At 41.0% G+C, this 18316-nt stretch overlaps 1 protein-coding gene and 1 long non-coding RNA gene across 2 annotated transcripts in view; one reads left to right on the top strand and one right to left on the bottom strand.

Annotated features, from left to right (window-relative positions):
- LOC134354991 (dihydropyrimidine dehydrogenase [NADP(+)]-like) overlaps positions 1-18316 on the bottom strand; it is a 921558-nt gene that overhangs the window by 457515 nt on the left and 445727 nt on the right. Inside the window, exons 9-10 of the mRNA XM_063064591.1 lie at positions 13308-13415; positions 7675-7844 (exon numbers count right to left, since the gene is read on the bottom strand). Of these exons, the coding sequence (XP_062920661.1) occupies positions 7675-7844; positions 13308-13415 (278 nt within the window). The remainder of the gene's footprint in view (positions 1-7674; positions 7845-13307; positions 13416-18316) is intronic.
- LOC134354992 (uncharacterized) overlaps positions 1-18316 on the top strand; it is a 128234-nt gene that overhangs the window by 32373 nt on the left and 77545 nt on the right. The gene's annotated exons all lie outside the window — the stretch shown is intronic.

Genomic DNA, 18316 nt, shown 5'->3' with positions numbered 1-18316 from the left:
CCCACTCCCTTTAAAACAAACAGGCGATTGCTAAACAAGACAAAAAAAATGTTCACCAAACATGATTTTGTTAGATAGCAGGTTGTATTTTCAAACTGCACATTCTTTCATTTCTGCTTATGCTTTGGGGGTTTCCTTCAAAGTATATTTATTCTCCCTCAATGTGAGAATGATCTTTTTTTACTGAGGAAACAGTCAGCAGTTACTTTCACTCGATTTACTTGCACTGTTACTGTCAAGATAAAATATCCAACTGAACATTCCAACATCATATCTTGAATATCTTCAAGAATCCTTGAGACCCAGAGTTTGCGGTGGGCCTTTGTGGTGCAATTTGATGGCGCTGAAGACCAACTTGTCTAGCTCTGAAATCTGCCACTGAGACCTTGGCGATAGTGGTTCCCATTGTTGGTTACTATGACTTCTGAATTTAAGAGGGAGTTACATATGGCCCTCGTGGCTAAAGGGATCAGGGGGTATGGAGGGAAGGCTGGTACAGGGTTCTGAGTTGGATGATCAGCCATGATCATACTGAATGGCGTTGCAGGCTCGAAGGGCTGAATGGCCTACTCCTGCACCTATTTTCTATGTTTCTTATGTAATGTTCCCAAAGGTCAATACCAACTCTTTCTGCCAAGGCTAACTAATCAGGCCATCTAATAGAGACCAAAATGCTGGAAATCCAGTGCAATACACACAAAACACTGAAGGAACTCAGCAGATGCAGTAGCAGCAAAGGTGAGGAATAAATAGTCTATGTTTCCATGGAGACTGGAAAGGAAGGGAAAAGAAATCGGAACAAGAAGGTGGACAGAGGGGACTTCTATAGATGTGTAGTGGAGAGTACATTGAATGGCTGCATCACGGCCTGGTATGGAAAAACCAATGTCCTTAAATGGAAAATCCCACAAAAAGTAGTGGATACCATCACAGGTAAAGCTCTCCCCACCACTAAGCGCATCTACATGAAGCACTGTCTATTGTGTCTCGTGTCCCAATGTGGCCTCCTCTATATTGGTAAGACCCAACATAAATTGGGGGACCACTTCGTCGAGCACCTTCGCTCCATCCGCCAAAAATGGAACTTCCCAGTGACCAAACATTTTAATTCTGATTCCCATTCCCGTTCTGACATGTTGGTCCATGGCCTCCTCTTGGTCCATGAGATCACCCTGAGGGTGGAAGTGCAAAACCTTATGTTCTGTCTGGGTAACCTCCAACCAGATGGTATGAAAATCAGTTTCTGCTTCTGGTAAAAAAAAATTCTCTCCCCCCGAGCTTCTATTCTCCACTCTAGCCTCTTAGCTCTTCTCATCTGCCTATCACATCACCCTGGTGCCCCTCCTCCTTCTCTTTGCCTGATGGTCCACTCGCTTCTCCTATCAGATTCTTTCCTACCCACCTGGCTTCACCTATCAGCTTCTAGCTATCCTCATTACCCTCCCACCACCTTATATTCCGGTGTATTACCCCTACCTTTCCCACTGTGAAGAAGGGTCTCGACCCAAAACGTCAACTGTTTTTTGCATTTCCATGGATGCTGACTGACCTGCTGAGCTCCTCCAGCTTCTTGTGTGTGTTGACTTGGGTTTCATTGTATTGTCAAGGAGTTAATTTTATTTTAGGTAACATTCAACAATAGGATTAGGAAGACAGAAGTAATAAACATTGCAAAACTTTGGCGAATGCCTATCACATTAAAACATAAAGTTCAATATTGCTAACCAGTTGCTGAAGGAATCGTATCTCATTTTGCCTCTGATCAGTTCTTCACTGGTTTTGTTGAATGAATGTTTATACATTAAAAGTCACTCATCCTTAAGAGCAATAATTATTGAATTACGTTCATATAAGTGCTGATTTAACAAAATATACATCACATTAGTTTCTATTTAGTTCACATTCCCATTCAAATTGCTATCAAACAGGATGGTTAACAGAACTAGACATCTTTAAGAGGTTATCAAATTAATCCAATGAATTCTAATCCAACTGTAATAATTAAAGAAATCTTTACAAATGCTATGAAGTCTGGCATGGATGTTTCAAATGAGAAACACATTACAATGAACTATAAATAGTCAGTGCAAGTTGTTATATATTTCTTTTTCAAAGCAGAAGATATTGGTTACACCATAAAGCTAATTTATCATTAGTAGTCAAGATGACCTACGAAAACAGTATAAATTTTAAAGGCCAGTTTACCATCAAACCTTAATCGGACTATTCAATTTCTTGACAGTGCAGATTTACAGTTATTAACAAAATATTGCTTATCCTCCCACTTTAAGTCAATTACTTCCAATGTATTGAGAAATGTTGCGGCTCTCATTATGTGTGTGGAACAAATCAGAATCAGGTTTATTATCACTGATATAAGCTATTAAATTTGTTGTTTTGAGCAGCAGTAAGTGCATAAATGTGTACATTAACAAACCAAATCATTTCCCAGGAATCTGTCAAAAGGTGTGGCATAGCTAACCGTGTAATAGTGTGGAAGGCTGTCAGGGGTTAAAGTGGGACAATGATAAGATGCAAAGCTGGGCTGAGAAGTGGCAGATGGAGTTCAACCTAGATAAGTGTGAAGTGGTTCATTTTGGTAGGTCAAATATGATGGCGGAATATAGTATTAATGGTAAGACACTTGGCAGTGTGAAGGATCAGAGGGATCTTGGGGTCAGAGTCCATAGGATGCTCAAAGCAGCTGCACAGGTTGACTCTGTGGTTAAGAAAGCATACGGTGTACTGGCCTTCATCAATCGTGGAATTCAATTTAGGAGCCAGGATGTAATATTGCAGCTAAATAGGACCCTGGTCAGACCCCACTTGGAGTACTGTGCTCAGTTCTGGTCGCCTCACTACGGGAAGGACGTACAGAAAGGGTGCAGAGGAGATTTACAAGGATGTTGCTTGAATTGGGGAGCATGCCTTCTGAAAACAGGTTGAGTGAACTCGGCCATTTCTCCTCCAAACAACAGAGGATGAGAGGTGACCTGATAGAAACGATGATGACAGGCATTGATTGTGTGGATAGTCAGAGGCTTTTTCCCAGGGCTGAAATGTTTGCCACAAGAGGACACAGGTTTAAGGTGCTGGGGAGTAGGTACAGAGGAGATGTCAGGGGTAAGTTTTTTATGCAGAAAGTGGTGAGTGCGTAGAATGGGCTGCCGGCAACGGTGGTGGAGGCGGATAAATAGGGTCTTTTAAAAGACTTTTGGATAGGTACATGGAGCTTTGAAAAATAGGGGGCAATGGGTAACCCGACATAATTTGTAAGGTAGGGACATGTTCAGCACAACTTTGTGGGCCGAAGAGCCTGTATGGTGTTGTAGGTTTTCTATGTTTCCATGTAATTTATCAGTATGCCCCATATGAATTGTGCCATTATTACAAACTTCTTCCTGTGTTGTTCTAGATAAAAGAGCGCATCTTAAGAGAGCAATTAATTCATAATTCAGAAAAATTTTATCCTTCTGTTGGTCTCACTGCCAGTTAACGAATTATTAAAAGTGTAATGACACTCTGCTGTAGAAATTGTCAAGGCAAATCGGGTACAGTGTTGGCAACATAATAACTTGGTGAAATCATTGATTTTTCAAGGTAGTTAACATTTTGACTACCTAACAACAAATAACTTAGCACCAAAATTTCAATTCATGTACTTTGTGAAGGGGGAGATTATAGCTAGTTTTAATACCATCAGAGAAAATAGTCCATATAACTAATGAACTATTAATCAGACTCTATTTAAAGACTTGTGCCTTCAATTTTGTTGCTGTTGTACTTAATACTAGAAGTTCAAAGAACAATATACAAAATGAAGGTCGTGTAGCATCTACGGAAAGGAGTAAACAGTCGACTTTTTGGGCTGAGACCCTTCATTAGACTGAGAGGGAAGTGGGGAGATGAATTAAATGGTGGGGGGGAGGGGAAAGAGGCTGGCAGGAAGGTGATAGGTGAAGCCCGGTTGATGGGAAAGGACAAGGGCTGGAGAAGAAAGAATCAGATAGTAGAGGAGAATGCATTATAGGAGAAAAGGGAGGAGGAGGGAACCCGGGGGAAAAATAGGCAGGTGAGAATAAGTAAGAGGTAAACTGAGGATAGGGAAGGGGGGTGGAATTCATGCCATCAGGTTGGAGGGTACCCAGATGGAATATAAGGTATTACTCCTCCACACTAAGGGTGGCCTCATCTTGGCACAAGAGGAAGCCGTGGATCAACATATTAGAACTGGAAAGGAAATCTAAATTAAAATGTCTGGCCTCCCGAAAGTCTAGTTTGTGGCAGGTGGTGCGGAGGTGCTCGATGAAGCAGTCCCCCAATTTACGAAGGGTCTCAGCGACGTAGAGGCGGCTGCTTCGGGAGCAAAGGACACAATAGACCACCCCAGCAGATCCACGTGTGAAGTGTTGCCTCACCTGGAAGAACTGTTTGGCGTTCTGAATGGAGGTGAGCGAGGACGAGTATAGGTAGGTGTTGGTGTATTCGCTTACAGGGATAAGTTCCTGGAGGGAGATTAGAGGGATCAGACAAATGGACAAAGGAATCGGGAGGGAGTGATCCCTGTGGAAAGCGGATGGGGGGCGGGGTAGAGGGTAGATAAAGATATGCTTAGTGGTAGGGTCCCTTTGGAAATGGTGGAAGCTGCAGAGGATAATGTGTTGGATACAGAGGCTGATGGGGTGGTAGATAAGTACAAGAGGGACTCCATCACTATTACAAAGCAGGGAAGATGGGGTGAGCACAGATGTATGGGAAATGGAGGAGATACAGGTGAAAGCAGCATCAATAGTAGAGGAACAGAAACCTTGTTCTTTAAAGGAGGAGGACATCTCTGATGTCCTGGAGTGGAAAGCCGCATCCTGAGAACACATGTAGCTGAGGCAAAAAATCTGAGAAAAGGGAATAGGATGTTTACAGGAGATAGAGTGTGAGCAGATATAGTCAAAATAACCATAGGAATCAGTAGTTTTATAAGAGATATCGGTTGACACTTTGTCTCCAGAGATGGAGGTAGAGAAATCAAGAAAGCGAGGGAAGTGTCAGAGATGGTCCAAGTGAATTTAACGGTAGGGTGGAAGTTAGAGGCAAAGTTAATGAAATTGATGAGCTTAGTATGGACACATGAAGCAGCACTAATTCAGTTGTCAATGTAGCAGAGGAAGAGTTGGGAAGTATAACCGGGGAGGCTTCAAACATTGACTGTTCTACATAGCCAACGAAGAAGTAGGCAAAGCTTGGGCCCATATGAGTGTCCATGGCTATCCCTCAGGTTTGGAGAAAGTGGGAGGAGCCAAAGGAAAAACTGTTCAGGGTGAGGACCAGTTCTGCCAGACAGAGAAGGGTGGAGGTGGAGGGGGATTGGTTGGTTCTCCTGTCAAGGAATAAGGAGAGGACTTTGAGGCCTTTATGATGGAGGATAGAAGTGCATAGGGACTGAACATCCATGGTGAAGTTGAGGCGGTCAGGGCCTAGGGAATTGAAAGTTATAGAAAAGATTGAGGGCACAAGAACTATCGTGGATGTAGGTGGGAAGGAACTGAACCAAGGAGAAAGATTAGAATCGAGATACGAGGACACAAATTCAGTGAGGCAGGAGCAGGCAGAGACAATAGGCCTACCCGGACAGTTTGTCAACCTTGGAGTGGGGGTAGAACATTCCGCGATATCTTACCTGTCCTCTTTCCTTAAAGAACAGGGTTTCTCTCCCTCTACTACTGATGCTGCCCTTACCCATATCTCCTCCATTTCCCATACATCTGTGCTTACACCATCTTCCCTGCTTGTAATAGTGATAGAGTCACTTCTATCCTTACTAACCACCGCATCGGCCTCTGAATCCAACATAATATATTCTACAACTTCTGCCATCTCCAAATGGACCCTACCCCTAAACATATCTTCACCTCCTTCCCCCCCCCACTCAGCTTTCCATACAGATCACTCCCTCCGCATTTCCCTAATCCATTCGCTCCCTCCGCATTTCCCTAATCCATTCACTCCCTCCGCATTTCCCTAATCCATTCGCTCCCTCCCCACTAATCTCCTATCAGGCACTTATCCTTGCATGCAACCTAAGTGCTACACTTGCCCATACACCTCCTCCCTCACCTCCATCTAGAGTCCCAGGTAGACCCTCCAAGTGAGGCAACACTTCACCTGTGAATCTGCTGGGGTAGTATTTTATGTCTGGTGGTCCCAATGTGGCTTCCTTTACATTGGTGATACTCATCCTAAATTGAGGGACTGCTTCGTCCAGCATCTTCGCACCATCTGCACAAGCAGGACTTCCCGGTGGCCAAACATTTTAATTCCTATTCCCATTCCCACGGCATGTCAATCCGTCACTGTCTCCTCTTGTGCCAAGATGAGGTCCCCCTCAGGATGGAGAAGCAACAGCTTATATCCTATCTGGGTACCCTCCAACCTGATGGTATGAATATTGATCTCTCCTTCCAGTGAATAAAATCCACCCACCCCCTCCTTTATTCCCCAGTCTAAGCTTTTACTTCTTCTCACTGTCCATTACATCCCCCCAGTCCCCTCCTCCTTCCCTTTCTCCAATGGTCCACTCTCCTCTCCTATGCGATTCTTTCTTCTCCAGCCCTTGACCTTTCCCACACACCTGGCTGCATCTATCACTTTCCAGCTAGCCTCTTTCCTCTCCCAACACCACTTAATTTGGGCATCACCCCCTTCCCTCTCAGCTCTGAAGAAGGGTCTGGACCTGGAACATCAAATGTTTACTCCTTTCCATAGATGCTGCCTGGCCTCTGAGTAGCTCCAGCATTTTGTGTGTGCTGCTTGGATTTCCAGCATCTGCAGCTCTTCTTGTGTTTGTAACAAACCATGTTTAGGTTTCAAATAAATGAGCTATTAAGTCAAGGAAAGGGAGCAAAATCATTTCAGACCAAAGAAATTGAAGGTAAAGGAAATCACAGATTTTACAATGATGAAGCATTGGCAGATCTAACACAACAGATATGTCTGGTTAAAAGGGAATATATGCTAGCTAATGAGTCTTTGGATAACATATCCTGGAGCTCCACCATGACAGCACCCCACTTTATTGCACAGCTGACTTTACAAAAGTTGCTTCACAAGTCAATGCAGTAAACCAGAACACAGTAATTCATACCCTAATAGAAAGATGACCAAAACAACAGTGGAACGTTGATGCACTGACTGGGCAAATATATTGTTCAGAACAAACAGCCCAGTACGCACTACCATACAATAGCAATTATTTAATTAGAACAGGATTCAATCTTGTTACAGTAATATATACTTCCTCAGTTTCTAATGATCAATTCTTGCTATAATTTAGTGACTTCCAAGACAAATTTAAGAATGCTGCTCCTGTTAATTACTATAAATTGTATGACACAAAAACATACTAACTAATTAAGACAACGTGCTATTAAGTTGATAGAAAAAAAAGACAGCTTTATTAGAGAGATTTCCTGTGATTTCTAATGGATACTGAGAAAAGATCAAAAATATTATTTCTGGAATAGAGTTGCTAGGCAAACAACAACTAAGTTGTCTTATGATGATCTTGAGATATTAAGTAACAGGGCACACAACTTAATAAAGAGAATGCTTGCAATCCACGCTCCATCTGGTGAGCCTGATTGTATTAAATCCTGAGTGTTAAAGCTTGTTGAATTTTACCTCCTCTGGGACAGCCCTGATATTGGTAAATCCTTTTCTAAAAACCACAAACACACGGCGAGCTCCACAGCGTAGTGCAGATGTTGCACAGTCAAAGGCAGTGTCTCCAGCACCAAGTACGACGACTGTGCCTTGCATTGATGGCAGACCAGCCTGACAGGCGCACACTCCTGAAAGAAAACAAATGGCTTTCCTTCAGAATGATAGAAATTGGAGCAATTTCAAGCATCACACATTTTTAATGATTCAAAGTGGCATTTTAAACATGAGCAACCTGTGTACACATAGGATAAAGTATTAGTGCAATCATTAACATATGCACAGTATATGTCTGCTGGAATTATTCAGAGCAAGCAGGTTAAGATATCACTCAGTGTATAATCACAAACGAGAAAAATCTGAAGATGCTGGAAATCCAAGCAACACACACAAAATGCTGGAGGAACTCAGCAGGCCAGGCAGCATCTAGGAAAAGGGTACAGTCGACGTTTCAGGTCGAAACCCTTTGGCAGGGCTGGAGTATAATGTTAATTGGACTAGAGGACTGGTGTATAATGCTAATTTTACAACATACAATTCTCAGAGCTCCAGATGATGCCCCCTCTTAACTTACATTATTATGTTTGTGCTCAGCAGCAAAAAAGTATAATGTAAAGAGATGCAACACACATCGAAGTTGCTGGTGAACGCAGCAGGCCAGGCAGCATCTCTAAGAAGAGGTGCAGTCGACGTTTCGGGCCGAGACCCTTCGTCAGGACTAACTGAAGGAAGAGCTAGTAAGAGATTTGCAAGTGGGAGGGGGAGGGCGAGATACAAAATGATAGGAGAAGACAGGAGGGGGAGGGATGGAGCCAAGAGCTGGACAGGTGATTGGCAAAAGAGATATGAGAGGATCATGGGACAGGAGGCCCAGGGAGAAGGAAAAGGGGGAAGGGGGGGAAAACTCAGAGGGTGGGCAAGGGGTATAGTCAGAGGGACAGGAGAGATCTCCCTCTGTCCCTCTGACTATACCCCTTGCCCCCCCTCTGAGTTTTCCCCCCCTTCCCCCTTTTCCTTCTCCCTGGGCCTCCTGTCCCATGATCCTCTCATATCTCTTTTGCCAATCACCTGTCCAGCTCTTGGCTCCATCCCTCCCCCTCCTGTCTTCTCCTATCATTTTGGATCTCCCCCTCACCCTCCCACTTTCAAACCTCTTACTAGCTCTTCCTTCAGTTAGTCCTGACGAAGGGTCTCGGCCCGAAACGTCGACTGCACCTCTTCCTAGAGATGCTGCCTGGCCTGCTGCGTTCACCAGCAACTTTGATGTGTGTTGCCTGAACTTCCAGCATCTGCAGAATTCCTCGTGTTTGCGTAATTTAAAGAGATCAACAGTTTCTCCCAGACCAGTTTCTATCTGACTGCTAATGGGACTTACTATGATTACAGAGGTCGCCGGTGCTTTATGAAGCACTTTAAATATTCTGGAGTCTGTGGGGCTCTGTGTGGCAAAAACTGAAAGACCCTGAGGACACTGCATAAACTGGCTGCATTAGCAAGTATTCTGCAGGAATACCGCATAAAGAAGGGATTGGGAAATGAACGCAGGCAGCATGGGAAAATATTTGAACGCAGGGGGTGTAGAAGGGGATCAGGTTTGTCAGAAAGAGGCCATACGCAGTGTAGGTGTCTAGGAAACAACCCTAAACCTCAGCAAGCAACAACGCTCAAGACACTTGTGTGACAAGGCACTTTGAATAAAATCTGCCAGCTGAAGCCACAAAACTGGGCAGGGATTCCTCTGTAAGTGGCTGTCAAGATGACCGTGACTGTACACCTCTACACACTTGTCTCCTTCTAGTTTGGAAGCATCACCTTTGAAATCCAGGTAATATTGCACTGGATTTCCAGCATCTGTTCTTATAAGTTGTTGAGATCCTCCATCCAAACCGCATTTTATTCTCCCTTACAGGAAGCAATATGTGGCTTTATTATGATTGTAAGCACTTTCATGCTACATTGGATTCACACCTATTGCTTCACAGGTCAAACACGTCAACCATGGCTTATGCATGAACTAAAGGAAGCATTCTATTCTCTCAACAATCAGCTCATGTATTATCAAGGGCTGCAAATTATAAAGGTCAGTTGCAAGTATGATACTTTAATTCTGCATCAGTCAAAAATTGAGCTGCATACGTACAAACCACAAAGTAGTAGCAGGAAAAGAAGTGGCACCTGCCAACACCTTGGAACATGGCTCTGGTGTACACCCCTGCACATGATAGAAAATCTCACCATTATGCAGGGGCACACATTGTGACCGAGCATCATGAGCACAAGCAGCAGATTTTAAAAGATTAGCTTTATTTGTCACAGGTACATTGAAAGGCGTCATTTACGTCAATGATCAACACAGTGTGAGAGTGTGCTGGGGCAGGCCACAAGTGGTGCCCTGCTTCCACTGCCAAGAGAGCCCACAACCTACAACCCATACATCTTTGCAATGTCAATGCGAGGAAGTTGGAGCAATCAGGAAAAAAAAACACCAGTCATGGCCAGAATGTACAAACCTTTTACTGACAGCGGCAGGAATTGAATACTGGTCAATGGTGGTGTTAAGCATTATGCTAACCACTACGCTAACATGCCACCAATTATAGTGGAAGAGTAAACACAGGACAAGGGAGAGGAAAGGACAAGGCCACCTTGTCCAGATTATATGGGGAACAACTCATCTGAATGTTCTGCTGGTAAGCACAAGCCACTTCTGCTTTCATCAATAGTCCTACAGGTCATCTCCCTAATATTACTGACTACCATAGCATCAACCTGATATAAAACCAAAAGTCAAACCAACCACAATCAACACTCTAAATAAACTCTATAAATAAAAGCATGCTTATTAGATTTTGCATCATGTTATTCATGCTTGTGCTTGCTGACTAGGTATCTTTTCTGTCCGACTGTTCTTTTGCAGCCAAACCAGTGTCTACAGTATCAAAGACTGGGTGATGGGGGAGGGGGATGTTGCCGATAATCAGTTGAATTTGGAGGACGATCTTAAACAGTTCAGCAGCAGAAGAATGGAACACTACCGGATGGTCTCCAGTGGTCTATGCTCTCATCACTGGTGAGGCTTTAGTGAAGATATGTTTAACACACTATGCCTTTATTCACTGAAGCTTGGAAGATATCTAATCTTACATACAAAATTCTGAAAAGACTTGATATGGTACTTCATATAGGGATGTTTCCAAAAATAGAGGGTCTTCTTTCAACCCAAAGCATTAACCAATGAGAAAAGGAGGAATTTCTTCTTCATGAGATTCATTATTCTTAGAGTTCTCTACTATGAAACCCAAATCACTCAATATATAGTCTAAACACAAGAGATTCTGCAGATGCTGCAAATCCAGAGTAACAAACACAAAATGCTGGAGGAACTCAGAAGGTCAGGCAGCTTCTACAGAGAATATCAGGATCTATGGTGCTGAAGAAGTTCTCAGCCTGCACGTCAACTCTTAATTCCTCTCCATAGATGCTACCTGACCACTGAGTTATTCCTGCATTTTGTGTACGCCACTCAATATATTGCTGAAATGGGCATTTTTTTTTGGTCTGTAACAGAGTCAACTGTTACGAGGAACAGTGGGGGGAAGGGGAAGTGAAGCTGAGATCATGATCAGATCAACCGTGGGTTCAATGAGTAGTTGATGAGGCTTCAAGGAACCTCTGGCCTATTCCGTCCCTGTTTAGTGCTCAGCTCTCTGACCTGGTTACAACTTATCCAGCAGAAGATGAAATTCACAAGGGCAGGACTATGGTTAGAGGAGAGGGGGAAGTTATAGGTACACGATTGTGCACTTGCACCTTTCCAATCAGAGGAGCTTTCAGGAAAAGGAGAAGAGAAGATGTTATAACAATGTCATCCTCAGATTATTCAACCCTGTCATTGTAAATGTTTGCGACGGTCACATAATCACATGATGTGATTGCCATGTTTGACATAAGCATGTATTGTGAGATATGAGTGCGAGCTATGTGTACAAGGATAAGGTGAAGCACGCAAGTCCAAATGGATCACTATTATTGTAGCTGAGATAAATAGGGCACTGCTAGTATTGAGCAGATGCGGCAATTGATTCACCGACCATGAACATATGCAAGAAGACATTGAATTCACCGTGACACTGCAACCTTCGTCTTAAATTGCAATGTTGACCACAGTGACTCTGCAATCCCAATACTGTCTGAGCATATGTCTGGAGGTCCTCCCGGGAGAATAGAGGATTTTGTCACTATTTCCCCCCATTTTCACCAAGTCAGAACTTGAAAACTTGGAGATTGCTTCTTCTAGGTGGTGTAATTCTTCACCACGTTCCTAGTCGAATTCACTCCTGGATGACGCAAAATGACCTGTTACAAGTTAGCACATTGTCCTTTAAAAAAATTTAGGCTAGCTTTAAGCAACATGAATGTGGTTTCCCTTGCAAGCTCTTCATGGTATCAGTCCACAGCCAATGAACAACACACTAAGACCTTGCTGCTCAGAAAAATCATGAGCAGATTGCATCAAGTTGCTGTGCAGTCTGCATTGCAATCAAGGGGTGTTGATGAGATGCTTTTGCAGCATACCTCACTGGATCTTACAGGCTATTCAATTTAGTCCCCAAACTATTCATCCCTGCCATCACAAAGACACAAGAAGATACTTCAGTAAATTGTAAAGCTGTAGATTTTACAATGTAGAGATGAACCATATTAGTATCAAATTATTCTGTTTCAATGCAGGGCATTTTTATTCCTTTTAAAATGTATTCATATACATAATTTCACACCCAGCACCCTCAGCAAAGAGGCCTATTATTTTATCTTCTATGGATGACTGCAGGCTACATTGAATTGCAGATTTTAACAGAAGATATCACATACATTACACTGAAGCAATCAAAAGACTCAATATCTAAATAAATCAGAAAAAGAAACTATTCGTCTTTGATCTTAATGCCTTTTTACTTTGCATCATGCATTTAGTTAGCCTTTACTTTTTGAGGACAATGTCCTTAGGCCACTAAACTGATCTTGTCTTTATTTTGTTAAGAATGTACGTATTTCGCCAGATGTTGAAATAGACTGGCACCAAGGAATAAAGAATTTGATTAATTTTAGATTATAAGATCTCTACAAAAATTCCAAAAGTTGTCAATATGCAAATTCCAAAGTTTAAAGTTCAAAGTAAATTTATTATCAAAGTATGCATACAGTATGTCACCATATCCTACCCTGAGAATGATTCATTTGCAGGCATTCACAGTAGACCAAATAAATGCAACAAAATCAATGGATAACTACACACAGACAATGTCTGACAAACAATCCAGGTCTACAGTCCTGTTAGAAATCAATAAATTGAAAGATACATTCACTTTATACATGAAAAATCAGCTTTACTGACAGTTCTTTCACAGATTAAAAGTTCTAACATTTTATAAGTAAGTGTTTGTAATTTTATCTAAAAATAACATTGTATTATTTAATTTGTGTGCATGGCATTTCATGTTTGCTTACTCATGTTAGAAAAATTAATGAAGAGACCAAAAAAAATCAAACTCCAGCATTTAATTCCAAAATTAAAATTAAACCATAAGTTCTACCTGTTTTGCTGGCTTTTGCAACAAGGGGCAGGAATTCCTTCGATGTGTAGAAGCCATGTTCCACTGTTAAGCCTTCAAAGATGAGATCTCTATTTGGCTCTGGTAAACCTATTGAAATGTACATTGTTTCATTAAATGATAATGCACAAAGTATGAGTTCTGTTCAGTCCTTTGCATCTTTAAAACAAGTAGGATACTTCCATAATCTTTTTTACAGCCTACAGATGTAGACTGCTAATTTGCAAAAACTATTTCTCAAATATACAGGCTATCTGAAAGGACTTCTACACTTGTTAAATGTACTGGATTCTGATTAATTGGGCAATTGGTTAATCAGGACAGCCACTTATTTGGGAAAACTATTAAAGAACAAAAACTAATCAAGAAAATAGCCGGGATTCCCTCTGTTTACTTGGGACATCATGCCATTTAATTGGGACAGGAAACTATTGCCAAACTGTTTCTAACTAGTATCAGTTTTGTGCACATGTGTCCGTTAAACACTACACAGAGGTTAGAGAAAACAGTTTTTAAATAGTGTCTGTTGCATGTGTTTGTGTTCTTCAAGCAGTGATTTTTGTCACTGATTGTTGATGAGAGATAAGCATTAAGACAATTCAGAACTGTTTTGCTCACTGCGATTTCAAGCATTTGGGCTTAGAGATGCCAGAAACACCCAGGAGTGAAAATGGAATGATTTCACTTCTTTAACAAGTTAAGACTATAAAGAATTTGAAAGTATCAACAATAATATTGAATGTTACAATGAAAATGAAGATTTGGAGGATGCAATCACCAAAAGCTTTGTATGAAGTCAATCCATTATCTTCACCAGGTGTCTACACTGATTTTTTTCATTTACAGTCAATCAAAATAGCAAGGCAGTGTACACTAGATGAATTCCTTCATCGAGAAATGAAGGAATTCATTTTTTTCCTTTTAGGAAAAAAATCATAGTTTTATAGTGCTGTACTATATTAGTAGTGTTCTAATTCATTATGTATTTTGTTATGTATTTCACTTAAATACATAATTTTGTACTCTGTTAAATGGTAGTCTTGCTTATACCTTTTAATCTATATTCATGAAACTTCAGCTAAATGGGGCAGCTGCTTAACTGGGCCAAAATGCACCAGCCGCCATGTGTCCAAATTAACCAGAATCCACTCTATATTGCTGTCAAAATCAAAATGCAGAAACATATAAGATAGATGTTCCCCTTGAACCTCAGCTTTTCTCTGAAATTATAACATCATAAAACACCACTTGAATTGGTTCAGAAATTGTCATCAGTTCCTTACATGAATTTTGTACAAATAGAACTATCAGAAATTGGCTAAAACATTATAGAATGTATTTTTTAAAAAGTTATAATTAATTTATCGAGGTTGTCAAGCACCTCCGTATCTTCTACCATTTAGAACTTGTGATGCATGAGCGTCGTTTGCACATTTCCTTCCTGTCTGGTAAATCAATGCACTGCAGTATGTATTTAAATATTTATACTGCCAAGAAAGTCCAACATCCTGAACCAACTTTTGAAAGGCATAAATCCAGAAGGAAACACATTACTTAAGTGGATCTCTCATTATTTAGTTTTCTTTTTATTTAGGAATACACCACTGTAACAGGTTATTCCAGCCCAATAAGCCTGTGAAGCTCAATCACAACCTTGTCAACAACTAACCCACTAATCCATACATCTTTGAAATGTGGGAAGAATATAGAGTACCCAGAGGAAACCCATGTGGTCAGGGGGAAAATGTCCAAGCTCTTTACAGACAGTGGCAGAACTGAACCCAAGTCACCTATCACTGTATAGTACAATGCTAACTGCTAAGCTTATCCAAGTCAGATCAATGTTTCACACCAGAGTTACACCAAGTCATATAAATATATTCGCATCATGCTTAGCATAATTTAACTTGCTATGTTTATGCATTTACAAAAAGCATTTTACTCCTGAATTCACATAAAAAGTGATGCATGCTTAATGAGTGCCTTACTGGTAATCACATTTGTTTGACTAATGTGGACTTGCAGGCACCGTGATGAACAAAGACAAATTGAGGTGGAATGCTTATTTCATTAAATGACAATGGAAATCTAAACTTATAGACATCATTTACAATTAGAAAAGAATCTAATAACTCACAAGAAATGTAAATCCCTTACCTATACAGCAAAATTCACACACTTTTGTTACCATTTTCCGATTTGTCTATTTGAATGAAATTACACTTGTGCATCATACACACTCAAAAAGTTTAAATGATAAAGTGGTGTTTGTTAATCACCAGTGTCACTTACGATCTTCAGCAGCTGGCGAGTATTAGTTGGAAGTACCACCCTACATTAATTATGTACAAGTATCATGCACATGACAGGAATTGAGCCGGCAGGAAAAATTAGGTTCAGAATAAGCTGCCCGATAGCAAGTTCCTAACAGTCACCTAACAAAGTGCTGTGCTTGGAGTTCAGTGCTAGAGCCCTAAATCCTGCTCACTGAAGGTATGGACAGGAAGAATGGGGCTTTCAGTTGAATAGTGCAGGGTATGGGCAAACTTACGATAATGGGCATTTTTTTTGCATCAAGTCTGCTCGAATACCTTTTATTTGTTTACATTTGTTTCCGGTGTTTTTAAGTGATTTTATTTCTTCTAATATTTGGAGAAGAAGAATAAAGTTGTAAAATTCTTACATTTTTTAATTGATTTCCAATAGCTTATTAAAATCAATGGCGTCCCTGAAATACAGAAACATTCACACCCAGCAAAGCCTGGAGTGTAGCTTTGACAGCTTGCTAGTCGTTTAACCTATTTCATGGGCATTGCTTGTTCAGGGCCACCCATGTGATGACACTGCACCTTGCTGTTTAAGATCAGCTTGCAACCTCCTAGCATGTCAACATCAGGGGAGCTGTGAAAGGAAGGCTTTGTGTGAGTGTCAACAGTGAGTGAGAATGGTTCCAACAGCTCCATGTACACTCAGCAGCGACTTTCTCAGGGACACCTGTACCACTGCTAGTTAAATGGATTTCATGATGCAGTAAATGTATAAAACCATGCAGACATGGTCAAGAGGTTCAGTTCTTGTTCAGACCAAACATCAAAACGGGGAAGAAATGTGATCTAAGTGACTTTGACCATGGAATGACTGTTGGTACCAGGTTGACTATCTCAGAAACTGCTGATCCTGGATTTGAGTATCTCAGAAACTGCTGATCTCCTGGGACTTGCACGCAGAACAGTCTCTACAGCTTACAGAAAATGGTGTAAAAAAACAAAAAAAAATTCAGCAAGTGGCAGTTCTGTGAGAGAAAAGGACATGTTCGGCACAGCTTTGTGGGCCAAAGGGATTGTATTGTGCTGTAGGTTTTCAATGTTCTATGTTTCATGTTCTAAAAAAGCTTTGTTAATGAAAGAGGTCAGAACAATGGCCAGACTGGTTCAAGCTGACAGGAAGGAAACATTAACTCAAATAACAACACCTTAAAACAGTGGTGTGCAGAAGAGCATTTCTGAATGCACAACACATCAAACTTTGAAGTGGACGAGCTAGAGCAGCAGAAGACCACAAACTTACACACAGTGTCTCTTTATTAGGTACCTCCTGTACTTCCACGTCTTCAACATCATTGATCTTTCATAAATCAACCAGTTATCATTCATATTGCTTTATGAAAGATCACAACACTGCAGATTGGCTGTGGTATTTGCTTATTCATGGTGTGAAGTACTCTGTGACATAATAATATTGCTTTATGTAACATAAACCTCTGTCTCATGCCTGGCACATAATACTGCTGCATTTAACAAAGTACAAGCTACACAGTGTGCAAAACTATTGGGCCATATATTTTAAACTATTATCATCATTTGAAAGATCAATGATGTTGATTAAAAGCACTTTTAAAAGGACAGCATAAGCACAATGAATTCTGCAGATTTTGAAATCCAGACCAACATACAAAATGCTGGAGGAACTCAACAGGTCAGATAGCATCTATGGAGAGGAATAAACAGTCGACATTCCACACCAAAAGCCATGGTTTTTATATGAATTAACTTCATCGCCTTGCTTGTTATATGAATTCCAAGAGGATCATCATAACTGTTCCACTGTTTCAGGGGTCATAATGGACAACAGGGAAAACAAGGCAATCTCTTCTGTTTTGCATTAATTTAACTGCTATATTTAAAACAGTTCTAGGGCCAAGTTTGCCAACGATTGTAATGTTTCCGTCTTCAGTACCTGGCTTCTAATTCACCATCAAAGGTGAAAAAATTATTGTGATAATTTCAAACCACACGAAAGATCAAATGCTAGTACACGTAATTGTTAGGATAGTAGCAGTAAACCTTATGTCAACATCCATACATCAGATGGCACCATTAAAGAAAGCACACACTTAACTTCAGCCATACAATATATAATTAGATCTTGCCAGGGGCACAGATCAGCCAGTAAAAAAACTACATGGGAGATTGGAAACGTGATCTACCAAAGCATCACCAGTAATTGATTTGATCAAGCACAAACATGCACTTTGCATTGAATAGCTTATTTGGGGCACTGATGCATATTCTTCTCTGTGTCCTCTGGTAATCAAATGCCCCCTCTAGACTAGGTACATAACAAAAACAAAGACATATGTTTTCACAGACCTACCAGCCACTGACAGCAACAGCGTGACTACCAGGATTAATATTTACACAGTGCTTTTCACATATTGAAGCACACTAGGATACATTAGAAGAGGAACACAGTACGATGATCTAAAAGTGGAGAAAGCACACGGAAGTATCCTCAAAGGGGAAATCAGTCAAGTCTGGCAAGGGAGTAAGTAAACCAGAGAGGTTTGGAAAGAAATAGTTGCAGGATGTACCAGCTGGGAATGGAAGAACCAAGGAGATGAGTAGTAAGAATTTCAAAGGATTGGTCAGATGAGACCTTGGAAGAAAATAAGGACATATATATTGAAGTTATGATACAGACTATGTTGAAAT

Source organism: Mobula hypostoma, chromosome 12, assembly GCF_963921235.1.
Source record: "Mobula hypostoma chromosome 12, sMobHyp1.1, whole genome shotgun sequence".
Taxonomy (NCBI): domain Eukaryota; kingdom Metazoa; phylum Chordata; class Chondrichthyes; order Myliobatiformes; family Myliobatidae; genus Mobula; species Mobula hypostoma.
The sequence above is the reverse complement of the archived record's forward strand: the minus strand, read 5'-3'. Positions and strand labels throughout refer to the sequence as shown.